General features: G+C 37.7%; 1 protein-coding gene across 1 annotated transcript in view; it reads left to right on the top strand.

The window, feature by feature from the left end:
- The window catches only part of cdh12b (cadherin 12b), a 91,822-nt gene that overhangs the window by 47,437 nt on the left and 25,816 nt on the right, over positions 1-18,569 (top strand). Inside the window, exon 6 of the mRNA XM_081393515.1 lies at positions 16,763-17,016. Within this exon, the coding sequence (XP_081249641.1) occupies positions 16,763-17,016 (254 nt within the window). The remainder of the gene's footprint in view (positions 1-16,762; positions 17,017-18,569) is intronic.

Below are 18,569 nucleotides of genomic sequence, written 5' to 3'. Positions count from 1 at the left end.
TGATTTGAGATCGTTTGGGAAGGAGGAAAGTCTTGCATGCAAAAATCATAGCCTTGTTTATCCATGTTTACTCCACATTTTCTACATGTGTTTTGTTTGGGAACATGAACTGTGGGTTTCCAACAGGAGAAAGCAGTGCCACCTATGGGTGACTCCTGATTAATATACTGGTAAAATAAATAAAAAGGGCAACGTTCAAAAGGGAATATAGCTTACTTCTTACTGAATACTACAAATCTACCATATACTGGTTATTAATTATTAAATAGTGTGTGAAACAGAATGCATTATGCAATAATAAAGATTTCAAACCGTAGTTTGTAACATTGTTGTCACATGACCTTGTCACGTTCAGTTTGTCTGGTTACCTTTTGAAAATATCTTGTTTCTCCATTAGAAAATTGTACAGAATGACACAAAAAAGTGTGTTCTGTATATAAATGTGTGTGGTATGAATGTAATATGGACGTACTGCATTCACCATGTTGTCGTCATCATGTGATCTACTAGCTTAATTTGCATCACTTCTCTGCCATTCACAAATCCTCTCCCGTTGCATCATGGGATGGTAAAGTGTCCATCGGACGCACACTTCAGAATGTAGAAGGCCATCTGGGTATTTTTTTCCTTCTCTTTTATTAGCACTGTGAATTCAGACATAATTCTTTTGTTTTTCTCACCTACTATATAATAGGTAGTATGCGGTTTCAGATGCAGCTGGAATGTCAAGTCAAGTGCATTGTATTGTGGGATATAGTATTCCGTGCAAATGGAAAGTAGGTCATTCATGTAGAAAATTTGCATACAGTGCACAGTTTAACATTGTATATTCTGCAGAAATAGTATGCTATTATCTTATTTCAAACAGCCAGGAGGAATAATATCGTATTCGGAAACAGAAACAGCTTGTTTACCTTCATGCAAAAGTGTGAATGTGAAATGTAATGACATGACAGACAAGTGACAAAGATGCGATGATGTGTACTTGATTATATCCGATTATACATATCAAAGACTCCACATCCAGTATGTGCGTGTGTGTGTACGTACAAGTAGGAATGTCAGCATGCACGGCATGTGGTAAAGAAAGGGGATATAAAAAAAACTTTAGCTTAGAGCAGCAGTCTGAAGGTGACATGATGTTAGTGGTGTGTTTGTGTCAGCGCTGTGAACTGAGGTTATTAGTGGGAATATTTTATACCACCAAATGTCAAGAATCTAGAAACCAAAGGTGTGTTATGACATTACCTGTGTGCCTGCGGATATATGCATCATTTGAAACCTGGTGTGCAATATACATTTGTTGTGCTCTAGTTTTGTGTGTATGTCTGAGTTTACCTATTTCGAAAATCCCAAAGATCACTTTATCCTTTTTACTATGGTGAGATAACACCATGTCAATAAAGACATCAAACATCCCAGTTACAACATGAATTATCGACGCAGAAAACTCATTTAGCAGTAGAGGGCTCTGCATGCTTTGCTGGCTCTAAATAGAGGGCTGTTTGCACCTCTAAACCCTGCTGCGGTTGGAGTAGGCCTTACCGTCTATTCCCAGACACTTCTGCTCAATGCAGAGCACACACTGCTGTGTTTACCTCCAGTGATCATTCCGTTTTAAAACAATGTCAAGTTTGATGTATTGGCCAATACTTGTGGAACAGTGTTGTGAGATACAGTTTATGAATTTGGTTGTGTGGTTGTATGCTAGATTAAGAGATTCTGCTACTGATTCTGTGATGCGCATTATGGCAAAATATTCAGCAATTTCAAGTGCAGTTCCCTTTAAGGTTCTCAATTAGTGGGCCATGAACCGAAAATGAGACACAGGGACAAAACATAAGAAAAAAAAAATCATGCTTTGGTAAATCATAATTATGATGTAATTTATGACAAAAAAAAAAGTAAATAAATAATTATGAGAAAGTCAAAACTATGTAATACCGAGTCATAATCATATAAGATACAAAGACAAAACTATGAGATACTAATTAATAACTGAGAAAGTCAAAAGTGTGACAAAAAGTAAATTACGAGAAAAAGTCAAATTTTTTCATTATTTTCTTTTTCTCATAATTACAACTTTTTACTTATTTTAATTAGTTATTAATAATTATCCGAGAAAGCTCTCGGATTTCATCAAAAATATCGTAACTTGTGTTCCGAAGAAGAACAAAGGTCTTACGGGTTTGAAATTACACGAGGGTGAGTAATTAAAAACAGTTATTTCATGTTTGGTTGAACTAACCCTTTAAACCCCACTGGAACTGATGGCTAAACGTCTCCTCAAAGACACCATGCTGATGCTCTCCAATTACTTGTATCTTCCAACCTGCAATCTTTCTACTTCCAGCTAAGAGGCTTACAGCAATATTGTTGTCAATGCAATGTCTAGACGTTGCATTTGTGGCATCCTACTGATTTACAAAGACACTAATTTTGATTTGTCCCTCAGTTTTTAATAATGCATGAGATACATGTTTTAAAGCAATTCACTTATAATGGAAGCCACTGTTTAAAGGTAGGGTAGGTAGGATTTTTATAAAAAACTTTTTTTCAAATTTGTTTAAACTGTCTTTATATACCAATACATAATTGAAATGTAAGTGCTCTGAAAAAGAGAGTATAAAATCGAGTGACTGTAGACCTTTTAATCTGCAATAAACACAGCTCATTATTTCCATTCGGGACGAAACAATTGATTGGTTTGGGCGACTGTCACTCACTCTCGCAACCATGGCTACCACCCCTCTTGCTACAAGATCTGCCCATATGCGCGCGCACCCGTTTGATTTGAGGAGTGCAAGAGGCGCGGAACCTACGAAGAGTAAAATTATGGAAGAGAAAGAGCATTCAAAATTCAAAGCACCTGCATATGCAGTCAGCGAAGGCAAACGAGGCAAAAACTACTTCCTCGGACCCTGGTTGCCCACACTCTTGAACGACCTCCTCTGCTTCGCCCTCGACCTGTCCTCGAACCGACGATGCGGTACTTTCTCCGGAGTGTAGTCCTCATTAGAGTCAACAATGTTTTCATCATGGAAACTCTTACATGCAAAACACCGTATATGTTATGAATCTTACACGAATTTCACCTTCATCACAGTGTAACTGATGGTAATGGAAAAACGTGTATCAATGCAACCTGTTTTTAGCTTTGCCTTATAAATATAGCTCGTTACCTATAAATATAGCTCGTTACCGAATCAAACAAAGTAGGCTATATTTTAAACTTTACCAGTATCGATATGCTAGCTTGATAGTGAGTACTAAAATAAATCTTATTTGTTTATATTCATAGTGATAAAGTTAGGTATTTTATTACATGTGATTCTGACATGATGTCACTGCATGCACTGCGCTCCTTCCTCTCCACTCGTCTCAGGTAAATAAATGTGTCTTCCAGCTGAGCCTGAGCGTTTGGCGTCGCGCGTTCATGTGTTCTGGGGGCGTGGCTTTGGAAGGAGCTCAGAAGGGAGGGGGTGGAGTGAATGGAAATAATTAGCTGTGTTTACAACAGTCGTGAGAGGTCTACAGACACTCGATTTTTATACTCTCTTTTTCAGAGTACTTACATTTTAATTATGTATTGGTATATAAACACAGTTTAAACAAATTTGGAATGTTTTTTTTTTAGAAAAATCCTACCTACCCTGCCTTTAAGAGATGTGTATACTTCTAAAATTATGTGCAATTGGTGAAAAGCTATAGGCAATAGGCTTTTTTAGTTTTTTATTGATTTTGATTATCAACATCATGTTTACTGGTAATCAAATGTACACCCTTGAATACGAATTCTGCTCATTTTTGTGTTGTAGATTATTTTGTCATATTTGTCTACTCAAAATAGTTTAAGACTATGGTTAGGGCCAAGATTTACATTTACATTATACATTTAGCTGACGCTTTTATCCAAAGCGACTTACAATTGCTATATATGTCAGAGGTCGCACACCTCTGGAGCAACTAGGGGTTAAGTGTCTTGCTCAGGGACACATTGGTGTCTCACAGTGGATTCAAACCCAGGTCTCTCACACCAAAGGCATGTGTCTTATCCACTGCGCCACCACCACCCATAGCGGTAAGATAGCGGTAAAGAGTAGCAATTTCAATGTTGTCACGTCAAAAAGTGCATCTGGATGAGTAGTGTCTGTATGTGAACAATAGGTCAAAAGTAATTTATTATATTTGTCTATTTTTTCAACTATATTTTCCATCTATTTCTTTCAGAATGATGCTGCCTTTCCATATTGTACCTCGCTGATGCACATTTGTTTGCTATTTGCCAGAGTGTTACAGAATATAAAGCAAATTAAGTCAGCAAAAAGGTTCATAACAGTATAATTTTAGAACTGCACAACTGCAGTTTCCAGTACTTTCTAAAGTCGTGCACTAGCCGAGTGGACTTATTTTGGGAGCTGTGTCTTTGTGTCAATACAAATTATCCACTGTGCAGTTTCGCTAATAAAATACAGCAAGCTAACTTGCGTGATGATCTTGTAATGCACTCATTCTTGCTGATTAAATGAGCTCTTATCCACCCAGATCAACAGGAGATGCAGACAGGTTCTTTACCTCAGAAAGACATCCTGGCCATGGCTTGTATTGCCAGTAATTAAGCACATTCTGACAAAATAGAATATATAATTGGGTCCTTTTGTTTCATTAAAGCCTCTTGCTTTCCAGGTGTCCAAAAACAATCTCGCACCACTGCATTAAGATGTACTGCTGTTGTTTTCTCTGGCGCTGAAAGTGTGTCATCATTTTTTTGTTTTATAATTAGTATGCACAAGGTGCAAATATAAGTAGGCCAGATTTCTTTAAATAGAAAGCAGTCTTTCTGTTTTTACAGAATATTTTATCAAATAAATGCTGCCTTGGTGAGCATAAGAGACAAAAATCTTATCGACCCCAAACTTTTGAATGGTAGTGTATATACACAGTCATATATGGAAGATTTTTGTTTAATAACACTCTAAACATCACATAAATTAGTGTTCTAGACATGTGACATGTTCTAGATTATAATATTATTAGAACCTAGATTTTGTTTGTTAGATGATATAAATAGATTACTTATTAAAACACACTCACAAGATTTTTTTTTTTTTATATAATATTATTTACAAAAAAATAATAATTATATATAAATATATATATATATAAATCAATTTGTCAATGTTAGCACCCAGGGACATGGTAAAAATATCAATTTCCTTCCAAGCCAAAGATTTACATTTAAATATGCTCACTTAAAGGCACAATATGTATCTTTTTTGCTTTAAAAATAGCAAAAATCACTATATCTATGTTATATATATTTTTTTGTTGTGTGCTTACATTATCCCGACTGTTTCCAACAACTTTCAAACCAGGAGAAATTTGTAATTTAATTCGAAGACACGTCCCGTTTTCGAGATGCCGAGAGCTCCCATAGACAGTATATAAACGAGAGCTCCACGTCCGAGACTTCGACCACTCCTACATGTACTTTATTAAACAGGTGAGCACATTTACATAAATCTAATCCAGGGTTCACCAATCTCAGTCCTGGAGGCCGCTGTCCCTGCAGAGTTTAGCTCCAACCAGATCCAACACACCTGTTTGAAAGTTTCTAGTATGCCTAGTGAGACCTTGATTAGCTGGTTCAGGTGTGGTTAATTGAGGTTGGAGCTAAACTCTGCAGGAAAGCGGCCCTCCAGGACCGAGATTGGTGAACCCTGATCCAATCAATGTTCTATAGTTCAACAATGAAGACATGTTAGAATATGATCTGTATGTTATTCTAATGTTGATCTAGCTTACTTCTAGTCTCATATAGACAGACTAACACATTCATTTCAACACATTCAAATGCAGTTTAGTGTGATAGTGTAATGTTAGACCAAGTGAAACAGCGCTGCGTTACCTCACAAGTTTAATTTGTCTAATAAACTGACCTGTGAGTTGTAATTCTGCATTTGCGTGTAGTTCGGTAGAATGAAATATCCATATTCCTTTTATATCCGCGGGACTCGCGTCGCGTGTGGAGCTGATAGCTGTCTCTTAGCAATCCCGAACTGCTTTATATCACAGTCATGATAAAAACATTGATGTATTTACTCATCCATAAACATTATTAGATCGGTCGGCTTTACGTTGACGACAAGATCCATAATTCTTAGCAAATGTTGCGTCGTCAAACTACGCCTTTGTAATTGTAAATAGGTTAGCGACCCCTAGTGGCAAAAAATCCCATACTGTATGTTTAAATGTGATACTGTGATCATATTTTTTAAAGTATTTTTAAACATAATATGGAGACGTACTGCATAATAGGAATTACAGGTGGCAGGCAGAACTACAATAAGTCTATCTATGTTCCATGTGTCCATTGTATGTGCCCATCTTGAAAAGGGAGTGAAAAAAGTTGTGTTAGAGTAATACTGTTCCAAACACAAACAAATCCAGCTCTTATTAAATATGCATCATCCTGCATCCTGCGCCCTAAAGAGGAAAGTGAACAAGTGAGCCAACGAGCTGATGGGCTCATGAAAAAAAAAAAAAAGAAAAAAAAAAAGCCTTTTCATGAAAACTTGGAGCTATTTCACAGGCCAAGGCTAACAGGCGCACTGTAACAACAACAAGAAGATCACTTTTTCCGGGTGCTTCACATTGTAATCTTATTTAGATGAAGGCAAACTGCATTACACTTTACGAAAATCTGGGAGCGGGTTCTGCATACTAATAGGAGGGTGTATTGATATCGTGCAGAGAAGCCCTGAGGATTAAAGGGCTGACTTTAATAATAGCTATTGATTTCACAAAGATCTTCTCAAGTAAGAATAGAATAATGCAGTATTTGGCTGTGTGGGCAAAATGTCTGCTAGAGCTCCTATTGGTTACAAAGAATAAGCACAGATCCGCTAATGGAAATAAAAACGAACTTTACATCAAAGCGCTCTCACATCTACAACCTGAGTTGCAGCAGAAATTCTCCAGAGGACAGTGACGCCGCGTTCTAAAAGCCCCTTAGTGTTTTAGAAATAATCATGAAGAGAATGCTAATGGCAGACATATTTACATTGCACCGAACGGCTCAGAGCATCTGCACCTACACAATGGATGTTGTTTGTTTCAGGATCAGGTGCGCAATTATTCAATTCCCACAACTGGCATTGACGGCTTGGGCTGCGATCATCTGGATTTCTCTGCTGGCACTCACACCAGTGCAAGGAGGGAGCACATTACCATATCAAAGAGTTCAGTGGCATGAAGTGTTGAATTTAAAGTGTCTTTTGTTCTGGTAACGTTTAAGTGTCGGTACACGCAGATACGGAAATGAGTATTTCCCTCACGTACACATATACACGTACTGCCTGAACTACTAACACCTTTCCTGAGGCCTTTGATCTACGTAGTGTTGATTAATGTTCTTCAAAGCTTTTAGCTTCTCAGACCAAATGTATCTGTTATAGAGATGTACTGATGCTACATTTATCTTCCGATACTGAAAGCCAGTTATTCAGAATGATATCTGCCGATACCGATATTTGATTTTCTTGAGGACAAAAAATCTCTCCCAAAACTATACAGGGAACCTTCTCATTTGGTACATTACTATAAAACTAGATGTACCGCATCGCGGTACAAAATATGACCGCCGCTCAGGCCTGCACTGGCTTTCCACAAAAATAAATGACGTGGAGTAATTTGGCTGTATTGCGTGTTTATGTATATACCTAAAAAAAGTAGTAGTATGTGCATGTCTGTCTGTGTGTGTGTGTGTGTGTGTGTGTATGTGTGTGTGTTTGTGTATGTGTGTGTCTGTGTGTGTGTGTGTGTGTGTGTGTGTGTGTCTGTGCGTGTATGTATGTGTGCGTACATGTGTGCGCGTGTGTGTTTGTGTGTGTGTGTCTGTGCATGTGGATTTGTATGTGTGTGTATGGGTGTGTGTCTGTGCGTGTGGATGTCAGTGTGTGTGCATGCTTGCGTTTGTTTGTATTCCTGCATGTGTGTGTGTGACAGTATCATCCTAAACCAGCAACCCTTCGCTCAACAGCACCATCTACAGGCCGATGAGTGTACAGTCACTAAATGTGCACATAAATGAATTTATTTTATACCCCCCCATGGATGAAATTCTACGAAACTTAGCAGAGGATACCCCCAGAGGATGTCAAGTTAATCATACACATGAAATATGGTGCAGTTCTGAACATCTCCACTGAAGATAGGGGCGATTAAAGCAGAATAATATTGCATTTTCATTTTTTATGGGAGGGGCGCAAATCACAAATGAGTGATTATGGGCTAGGTTGATGTGGGCCCTTAAGAGCAACATACCATAAAAATTTCTTCATCCTCTGTGCCACGGTTCAGGTAGTTATGTAGGAAAAACTGCATTTTTTTGGGTTTGGGGGGGCCCAGCGCGGGGGGGGGGGGGGGGGGGGGAGTGGCCCCCGGGGACCAAACGAAATTTTTCCGTAGAAGTCTAGTGGGGCTACATGCCCTTCATGTTCCCCGGTGTTTCGGTGTCCCTGGAATTGTTGACAAAAAATTTACGGGGGCCCCAGCGCAGGGGGGGAAGTTGCCCCCGGGGACCAAACAAAATTTTTCCATAAAAGTCTAGTAGACCAACATACCATAAAAATTTCTTCATCCTCGGTGCCACGGTTCAGGTAGTTATTTAGGAAAAACTGCATTTTTTTGGGTTTGGGGGGGCCCAGCGCGGGGGGGGAGTGGCCCCCGGGGACCAAACGAAATTTTTCCGTAGAAGTGTAGTGGGGCTACATGCCCACCAAATTTCATGTTCCCCGGTGCTTCGGTGTCCCTGGTATCGTTGACGAAAAATTTACGGGGGCCCCAGCGCGGGGGGGGGGGAAGTGGCCCCCGGGGACCAAACGAAATTTTTCCGTAAAAGTCTAGTAGATCAACATACCATAAAAATTTCTTCATCCTCGGTGCCACGGTTCAGGTAGTTATTTAGGAAAAACTGCATTTTTTTGGGTTTGGGGGGCCCAGCGCGGGGGGGGAGTGGCCCCCGGGGACCAAACAAAATTTTTCCTTAGAAGTCTAGTGGGGCTACATGCCCACCAAATTTCATGTTCCCCGGTGCTTCGGTGTCCCTGGTATCGTTGACGAAAAATTTACGGGGGCCCCAGCGCGGGGGGGGGAGTGGCCCCCGGGGACCAAACGAAATTTTTTCGTAAAAGTCTAGCAGACCAACATACCATAAAAATTTCTTCATCCTTGGTGCCACGGTTCAGGTAGTTATTTAGGAAAAACTGCATTTTTTGGGGTTTGGGGGGGCCCAGCGCGGGGGGGGGAGTGGCCCCCGGGGACCAAACGAAATTTTTCCGTAGAAGTCTAGTGGGGCTACATGCCCACCAAATTTCATGTTCCCCGGTGCTTCGGTGTCCCTGGTATCGTTGACGAAAAATTTACGGGGGCCCCAGCGCGGGGGGGGGGGAAGTGGCCCCCGAGGACCAAACGAAATTTTTCCGTAAAAGTCTAGTAGACCAACATACCATAAAAATTTCTTCATCCTCGGTGCCACGGTTCAGGTAGTTATTTAGGAAAAACTGCATTTTTTTGGGTTTGGGGGGGCCCAGCGCGGGGGGGGAGTGGCCCCCGGGGACCAAACGAAATTTTTCCTTAGAAGTCTAGTGGGGCTACATGCCCACCAAATTTCATGTTCCCCGGTGCTTCGGTGTCCCTGGTATCGTTGACGAAAAATTCAGTAAGGTGACGAAAAAAAAAAAAAAAAAAAACTTTGACAATCCCTATATGACCGCTTTCGCTAGCTACGCTAGCGGCGGTCATAATTAACAACAGAACTATTATATTCAACTGCTATTTATTTTCAGATATAATAATAAGATACACTCAAATAAAAACAGAAATGTTTGTATGCAACTCAGTTGAAATTTATTCAAGCATCCATATATAATTGACAGTAAATAAGCTCCTCTCTAGTGTTTTTAGTTAACACCGGATAACTTTCCTGAGGGAAACTTTTTATTGACATCTTTCCGTTGTTGAAACACTGAGTGATTACATGAGACATGATTCATTTCAGTAAGTTGTACTGTATTATCCAACTCCTTCTGATATTCTTGCATGTTTGAGGTATAACCTGTATTAAAGTGGAAGAAAAAGTTCACGCTCAACGCTGCTGCTTGAGCTGAGGCGTATAGCGACATGTCACGCCACAATTAAGTGCATCAAAACAGCATTTATTGTTTGAATTTCATGACAGAATTTGAAAGCTGAGTCTTTGTTTCTTATCACAAGCAACAGAGCACAAAGCTGCAATTATTAGATGGGGGCGTTGCAAATAATGTTTGGTGTAGGGAAAAACCGCTGACCTGGCAATGCTGGCTTTGATGGGAGGATTTTGTGCATAGTGGCCGTCATCGTCGAGTGTTGCAATTTGCCATTTGGTGTCCTCCCGTTTGCAGTTGTTTGGGCTCTGTGGCATTCAAGATGCAGTTTGAAGTGGGTTGCTTGATGTACCCACTCTATGAGGGACTACTATGGTTACTTTATTTTTTCCCTACTGCTCATTCTGTTTGGACTGTTGGTCAGATATTTGTATATTTTTCACTCTGGACTATGCATGGTTATTTACTATATGGTTATTGATGTGTACAGTGTATTGTTTGTTCTGTTTGTCCTGTTTTTGATGTATTTATGTTTATTGATTGTAAAGTGCTTTGAGCTTGAGAAAAACGCTATATAAATGAAACATATTATTATTATTATTATTAAATCTAACACCAAAATAAACACATTAGTAAATATTTTGCACAATTTGAATATCTATATTCATAAAAATATATATGTTAATAAGTAAACATAAAAATACATGTACTTATATATTAATTAATTTAATTTATTCTTGCGATGTTAAAGCTGAATTTTCAGCATCATTACTCCAGTCTTCAGTGTCACATGATCCTTCAGAAATCATTCTAATATGCTGATTTGCTGCTCAATAATTGTTTATTATTATTATTATTATTATTATTATTATTATCAATTGTCATGGTGCAGGCAAAGAAAGATGAGCAGAGGATCTAAATTGCAGCAGTTTTAGTTCATTTACAAAAAAATTAAGCCAAAGAAGGCTATCCAGAAGGTAAAAATCAGCGTAACAGCTTCACACAAGTAAAGACAATACAGGACAATGAGGAGAACCAAACTGAGGGCTTACATTCATGGGGAACCAAACAAGACTCAGGTGAACATAATCAATGAACCAATAAGTAATCATAGAAACTAACAATGGGAACAAAGGGAACAGGAACTAATGCTGCGTTCACGGCATGAAGTAATTACCGCAATTTCAAGATGACAACGCGTGACGTGGAAGCTGTTCACGTCCTCCGACTGTGAATTTTGTGTTTCTATGGCAACACTATCAATGTCTAAATGAACCTACAATGGTCAGGTAGTACAGTGGTCATGTGGTACAAGAAGGAGCTCTCTGAAAATTTCCAGTTTACAAGCTGTAGTTACGAGTTCAATGAGGACGTGAATGCCTTTTTCAAGTTGGAATCTTGTAATTACAATAATTATGAGCTGGCCTGAATACACCTTAAACACAGGAAGGAAATATGTAAACCAAAGGCAAAACAACATAAGAGTCCACACATAGAACATAACCATTACATCAATAGTGAAAATAGTTGTGCTGCCTATAGTTTTGTGGAAACCATGATACTTTTTTTTTTTTTTTTTTTTTTAGATTATTTGAGGAATATAAGTTTCATTAAGAACAGCATTATTTTGAAATAGAAATATTTTGTAAAATTATAAATGCATTTAATGTCACTTTAATTAATTGTATGCAGTCTTTTTATTTATTTACTTTTTTTTTGTTCTGACTTCTTTTGAACAGTATCCTGTTAGCAACACCAGAACATTCATGTGATTCAGTCCCCAGTGAAATTTGTGGCTTTTATAATGTTCAAATTCATATAATTACAATGTTAATAGACCATGCAGTTAAAAAATAAATAAGAAATGACTATTTATAGTATTATACACTGCTGTGCTGTGTAAATAATTTACTTTGTGGTGCTACTGTCATTTTCCTTGAGCAACATTTTTGTTCAATCAAATGTTTTAAATTACTTTCTCTCAGTAGCATTTTTTTTTTTATTCTGTGTAAATGTTATATTTTAACACCTGAGGTTTTCTGTGTGTCTCCTGAGTTATTGTCCTCCCCGTCGTGTCCTGATACTGTGGCCTTTAATTGAAGATCAATGTTTTGTAATGACAATATTCACTAGAGGTGGCATCAGCCATTAAGTTAAATAATGGTGGAGTGTGTAACTCTCCTGTTTTATGCTGATAGATAATAGTTAATGGATTTGGGATGTGCAAAATACAGTTATTATGTCAGATTTTCTGTCTGATTGTAATGACAAATCAATAGATGGAGCTGAAAATTTGTTTGAATCCGGCGTGTATAGTCTCAATTCATTCATTCACTGCCAGATACTTTATTTCAGTGTTTAAAATGAATATTTGACACATTCTTTTTCTATCTGATCCATATGCAGTGATAGGCAAGGAAAAAACAATTCAAGAGTTGACATCTTAGGTGAATGTCTTTGAACATGTTCTTGATAAATAAATATTTTCAGCAGAGATGGGAAGTAACGAAGTACAAATACTTTGTTACTGTACTCAAGTAGATTTTTCAGATATTTTTACTTTACTATTTATTTTTGTGTCGACTTTTTACTTTTACTCCTTACATTTTAACATGAATATCGGTACTTTCTACTCCTTACATTTTAAAAAATTGGCTCGTTACTTTAGTTTCAAATAATTTCAGTGGAGTCATTATTTTTGCGTCATCTACCCTTCACAGGGAGTATAGTATGATTGACAGGCGATGTGACCAATCATAATCCGCCATTTTGTCCGACAAAGCAGTCAGGAGAGTTAGTAGATAGCTCTGTCACAATAATCATATAGGCTATGTGATGTTTTAGGCCTATTGGCAGACATCCATTTAAAATGTAACGTTAGGCAATGGCATATAAAGAACCTTTTTTCCATATCCACTTAAGTTTCTCAGCTTGCACTCTAGTAACATTTGTGTGGTCCAGGTAGCTTTGCAGAAAAAAAATGGTTATCATTCACAAGGCTACTTTTACTTTTATACTTTAAGTAAATTTCCAAGCCTGTACTTTGTTACTTTTACTTGAGTAAAGTTGTTAAATCAGTACTTCTACTTTTACCAGAGTATTTTTTAACACAAGTATCTGTACTTCTACTTGAGTACGAGAAGTGAGTACTTTTGCCATCTCTGATTTGCAGTCCTCATGTATAATCAGTGAGTGTCTACAAATACAAATCTGTGCTGTTAAAGCAATAGCTATACTTCTCCTGATCAAGGGTTTAGTGTTGACGCCACTACGTGAAGCATTCAGGACCTTTCCGAGTAAAAGATGTTGTAAAGTGTAGTGTTCACATTGTGATTCAGTTTCATCAACAACTAGTGACACACTTGAGAGCCTTTCATTAGGTTTGAGTCACTGTCATTACCCTTCTGGCGTCTTTTCTCTCTTTCTCTCGCTTTTTCCCTCTGTCTCTTCTCTTGTCTCGGCATAAAGTCATTAACTAGGGCCGCCGGGGTGATGTGGCCACTCACACACACTAAAAGGGCAATGATGCTCTTGACATTCTTCTAGGCTAAACCTCCTCACCTCCAATAATCCTGCAGCTTCCTCTGACATTTAATCACCATTCACGTCCGTCCACCATCAATACCGGACACGGGCTCGGTGAGACACCACGTCTGGTTCACCCTTTTCACCTCACCTGTCGTGAAAACTCAAATGGAAATCTGATGCACATGGTAATAAGAGCAGGTGTTGGCTTGGAAATGTGCATATGGCATAATGGAGTGTTGTTGTTTTTTTCCCATTCGTCATGCTTAAGGAACACTCACTACCGATCAAAAATGTTTAATAAATAAAATGTTTTTTTTTTTTTTCTAAAAGTCTCTTGGGGTTATTGGTAATATGATTACAATTTAAAAGAACTGTTTTCTATTTTGATATATTTTAAAATGAAATTTATAAAGCAGATTTTTAGCAGCCATATCTTCAGTATATCATGATCCTTCAGAAATCCGATTTGATGCTCATTTATTATCAATTATTATTGGTGCTCAAATATTAATAATGTTCTTATTATTATCAGTTTCAAAAACAGTTTTTGCTGCCTAATATTTGTTTTGGAAACATTCTTTGATTATTAGAAAGTTAAAATATACAGTAAATACAAAAAAATGACTCCAAACTTTTGATCGGTAAAGTATGATCACACTCCTTACATTCGTTCCACACAAATGAGGATAAGGCGGCTATATTTGTCATTTTGACACACTGCTGGCTCATGCGCTTGAAGTCCAAGGTTGTACACAGTTCATATGTTGTTTCTTTCCAATCTGTAAGTCTATCAGATATTGTATTCATATGTAATATGGGAATTGATCATCTTCCAAGCAAAGAAGATGGTTTGAAATCTGTCTGCCTGCAACAAATAACCCATTTTCATGAAGTCACCATTGGTGCAGAGCTGAGGCGGATGCTGTTTCATGTCTCCTCTGTTTCTGCATGTTTCTAAGTATTATAATTTATACCGAAGCAAAGCTGTTATGTGGTCAAATAGTTTAAATGACCTTGAAAACTCTCTGCGGGTGTATAAATGAAAATATTGTGTCATGGAGGGAAATATCATAAGGCGGCGCAGGGCTTTCTCAGGCGATGCGACTGTGAAGATCAAGCCATAATTCAATATCAGCATCACTAAAGATCCCTTTGAGGGGACCTAAATGGAAAATAACCACATGAAATGGCAGTCAGAGAGCAATTTATAGCTTTTGTTTCAAATTAGAGTTACAAAGGCTGTGCGTTCTGATTGAAATGAGGGACGTGGCATAATGTCATCCGGATGGAAATACAGTTTTATTAGCGTTATGCATATTAAAGAAGACAGAAGTCCTCCATGTGTCCTTTTTTTCTGAAAACCAAGCAATTTTGCTTGTTAACTGCCTTTCTGTCATATTTCCATTGCTTGCGACCTTAATATCAATGCATCTCTTGGCCTCTAAAGGCCAAACATTGTCGTCTCTGTGGGGCACAGAAGGCCATAACCGAGTTTTAATAATGAGAAAAATATATTTTGTATACAATGACTTGGGTCCTAATTACTTGTGGGCAACTGTAAGCTTACTTTCCCTGTATCTAAGTAGACTTCAGTAATACCAATGCTTCTGTTTTCATGTCAACAAGAACATTAGCTAATTAGCGACTGCAGTTTTTGGAGGTTCACTTTAACCTGATTGGGATTCTAATTAGCACCATTTGATTTAATCGGTGTGGAAACTTCAGCAAGGGCATCTGACACAGACAAATCCCAAACGATTTGGAGTTGTCATCCACCTAAAGCTGGCATTTTTTTCCCCTCTCTCTGCTTATAAACTGTTTGCTTTGGAAGTTTCAGGTGCAAAATACATGTTGCTGCCATATAGAGTGCATATGCTGTGTATTTATGGGTCTGCGGGTGCCATTCATTTATACCCGTGGTGTTTGTTTTCATCTAAAGATGATACCGCACTAAATTGCTCATGATGGAAACCATATACAGGTCAGATATATGATCTTTGTCTCCTTCGCCCTTTCGCTATCCCCCAGCGAGACAGATTGACAGAAACAGAAAGCTGTGATTGTACAATAGCATTGTATGATTTTCATCTCTATAGATGGGCTGCTCTGATTTATTGGTGCAAGACCACAATCATCCACACTAGCACATTATATGGCTGTCGTACTGATGACAGACAATCTTTGATTCAGAAGAACTGAAGTGAGAATTTAAAGATAGATATCAGCAGAAAACAGGGCCCTGAATCAGGAGAAAAATCAGGAGAAAATGCACAAAGGGAGTGTTTTTGGAGTGTGTGTTGTTTGTTTGACATGCCTGAAAGCAATTGTGACAAACTTCCCCAGACATCGACACACTCGAGATCTGAGAAAGGGCCTGCATTCATTATGATCAAAGGTAGCAATTCCAGCAAAAAAAAAAGAGAAAAAGATAAAACGCAAATAAATGAATTAAGCCTTAATCTAAGACCTTAATGAATGGCTAACATGGAGGAGTTATATAATACCTGGATACTATTCATTAGCTTATTTTAGAATCGGATGCTGTATTTTGCAACATCTAACAACAGGGACTAACTGAAATTTATATATATAAAAAAAAAAAAAAAAAAAAAAAAACATAATACTCAGCAAACATGAATTAAATCGAACAAAAATGACACTTAAGAAATGCATAATATTAGAAAAAAATATTTCAAATAAATGCTTTTCTTTTGAGATTAAATATATATATATATTTTATATATCACATGATCCTTCAGAAAGTTTTTTTTTTTTTTTAATGAAAACCATGATATGATATATGATATATATATATATATATATATATATATATATATATATATATATATATATATATATATATATATATATATATATATATATATATATATATATATATATATCATATATCATATCATGGTTTTCATTAAAAAAAAAAAAAAAAACTTTCTGAAGGATCATGTGACACTGAAGACTGGAGTAATGATGCGGAAAATTCATATTTGCATATATATATTCTGGTTTTGCCTAATTCAACAGGCACTTTACCTGAACTTTTCTTTTTTCTTTTCTGTTTCTCTTTCTCTCAGCCGCTGGACTATGAGACCAAAAAGGCATACACATTTAAAGTGGAGGCCTCGAATGCACACCTGGATCCACGGTTCCACAGTTTTGGCCCGTTTAAAGACACCGCGACAGTAAAGATAAACGTTCTGGATGTGGATGAGCCTCCCGTCTTCAGCAAACCCTCCTACACGATGGATGTTTACGAGGACACGCCGCAAGGCACCATTATAGGAGCCGTGACTGCACAGGATCTCGACGCAGGGAACAGTCCAGTCAGGTATGCAAACACAGCAAGAGTAAGACTCAGGGCTGGTAACCGCAGAGGGTTGTTAGTTACGTCCTTGCCATTTTGTACCTTTGAAAGAAAGAAAGATTATAATTGGACACAGTCCATCTGACACATCTCTATAGCTTTGTGCACACTCAGGTCAAAACAGCAACATCCTGAAAGATTTACCTCGATTTATAATCCATTATGTTTTAGAGTTGCACTTCTTAAGATTGCTTTTTAAAGTTTTACAAGAAGACAAAAAATGATGCACCATTGCCGGGTCCCAACACTACCTAACACACCGTGAATCAGTTTCTCTATGAATATTTCATTCAGTATAACAAAGCCAAATGGACAAAGAAAGGATTTGTATTTGTGAAAGGGCTTTGTTTTACTTTTGTTTGGGACTTTCTTGGTTAATTATTCAGAAACATTGTAACATTGCTCAATGGGGATGGGCACTTTCTTATCAGAAAAGAGTAGTCCCCAATGAGCTTCTGTGCGAAAAGAACAAAGCTTTTAAAACACTTCTATACACAGCGCGTGTCCACCGCGTGCAGGATAGCTAAAGTGCTTTTTAGTATTGAAAGTTTCAACGACTTTCAAAGCTTTTTAAGTTTTTTTCCAAGCTACAGGAGTCAAGAAAAGAGCTTCAGAAATATCAGAAATGGATGGACTTATCAAAGAAGTAAAGTTATCCGAAGCTATGTTGTTCACGTCAGCTTCAGTTCACAAACTGAAACATCTTGAGGTAAACCACTCAAAGAAGAGTTAAGTGGGCAAACTATAGGAGGAATAAAGTTCTGTACAGAATATCAGATTTACATTTGTACATTTAGAAGATGCGTTTACCCAAAGTGACTGACAAATGAGGAAATTATACATAAGAAAGTCATCCTAATGAGGCAATGACATGGGAAATACTGCAGTTTCAGGATTGATCAGAGAGGTTCAGACTAGAACCAAGATAATAGTGAGAAATAATGAAAGAATAGTTAAAGAGAATGGTGATAAATGTGCATGTATATACTATTCTCACTAGGGCTGTTTTCGACTAAGGATTTTCATAGTCGAATCTGATTCGTTAGATTTTGCCGTAGTCGACTGATAGTCGAACCTTTTTTTTTTTTCTTTTTTTTTTTTAGATAGCAGCTAGATTTTTTCCATTTCAAACAAAAGAGCTAAAAAACATATATATCACACATATATCATAACATTTCATAAACATGAGGAGCAATATGAGAGAGAAATTTGGTGATGGTTGTTTAGGTACATTAAACCACGTAAAGCTTTTTCACGCACATGAGAACCGCGTGGGGTCAACTCACAGCCGCTCCGCTGCCCTGCTGAAAATGTGAAGCAGAAACCCTTAATATCAGATAACGTTCATAATAATTGGACTCTGGGTTCGATTTTTTGACCATTTTCAGTGGTTATGATGAGCAATATGAGAGGGAAATTTGGTAATCGTTGTTTAGGTACATTAAACAACTTAAAGCTTTTTAACGCACATGAGAACCGTGTGGAGTCAGCTTTTTAACGCACATGAGAACCGTGTG

This window comes from Scardinius erythrophthalmus (assembly GCF_964197995.2).
Source record: "Scardinius erythrophthalmus genome assembly, chromosome: 18".
In the NCBI taxonomy this organism is placed as follows: Eukaryota; Metazoa; Chordata; class Actinopteri; order Cypriniformes; family Leuciscidae; genus Scardinius; species Scardinius erythrophthalmus.
Note: the sequence above shows the minus strand (reverse complement) of the source record. Positions and strands in the feature narration are given on the sequence as shown.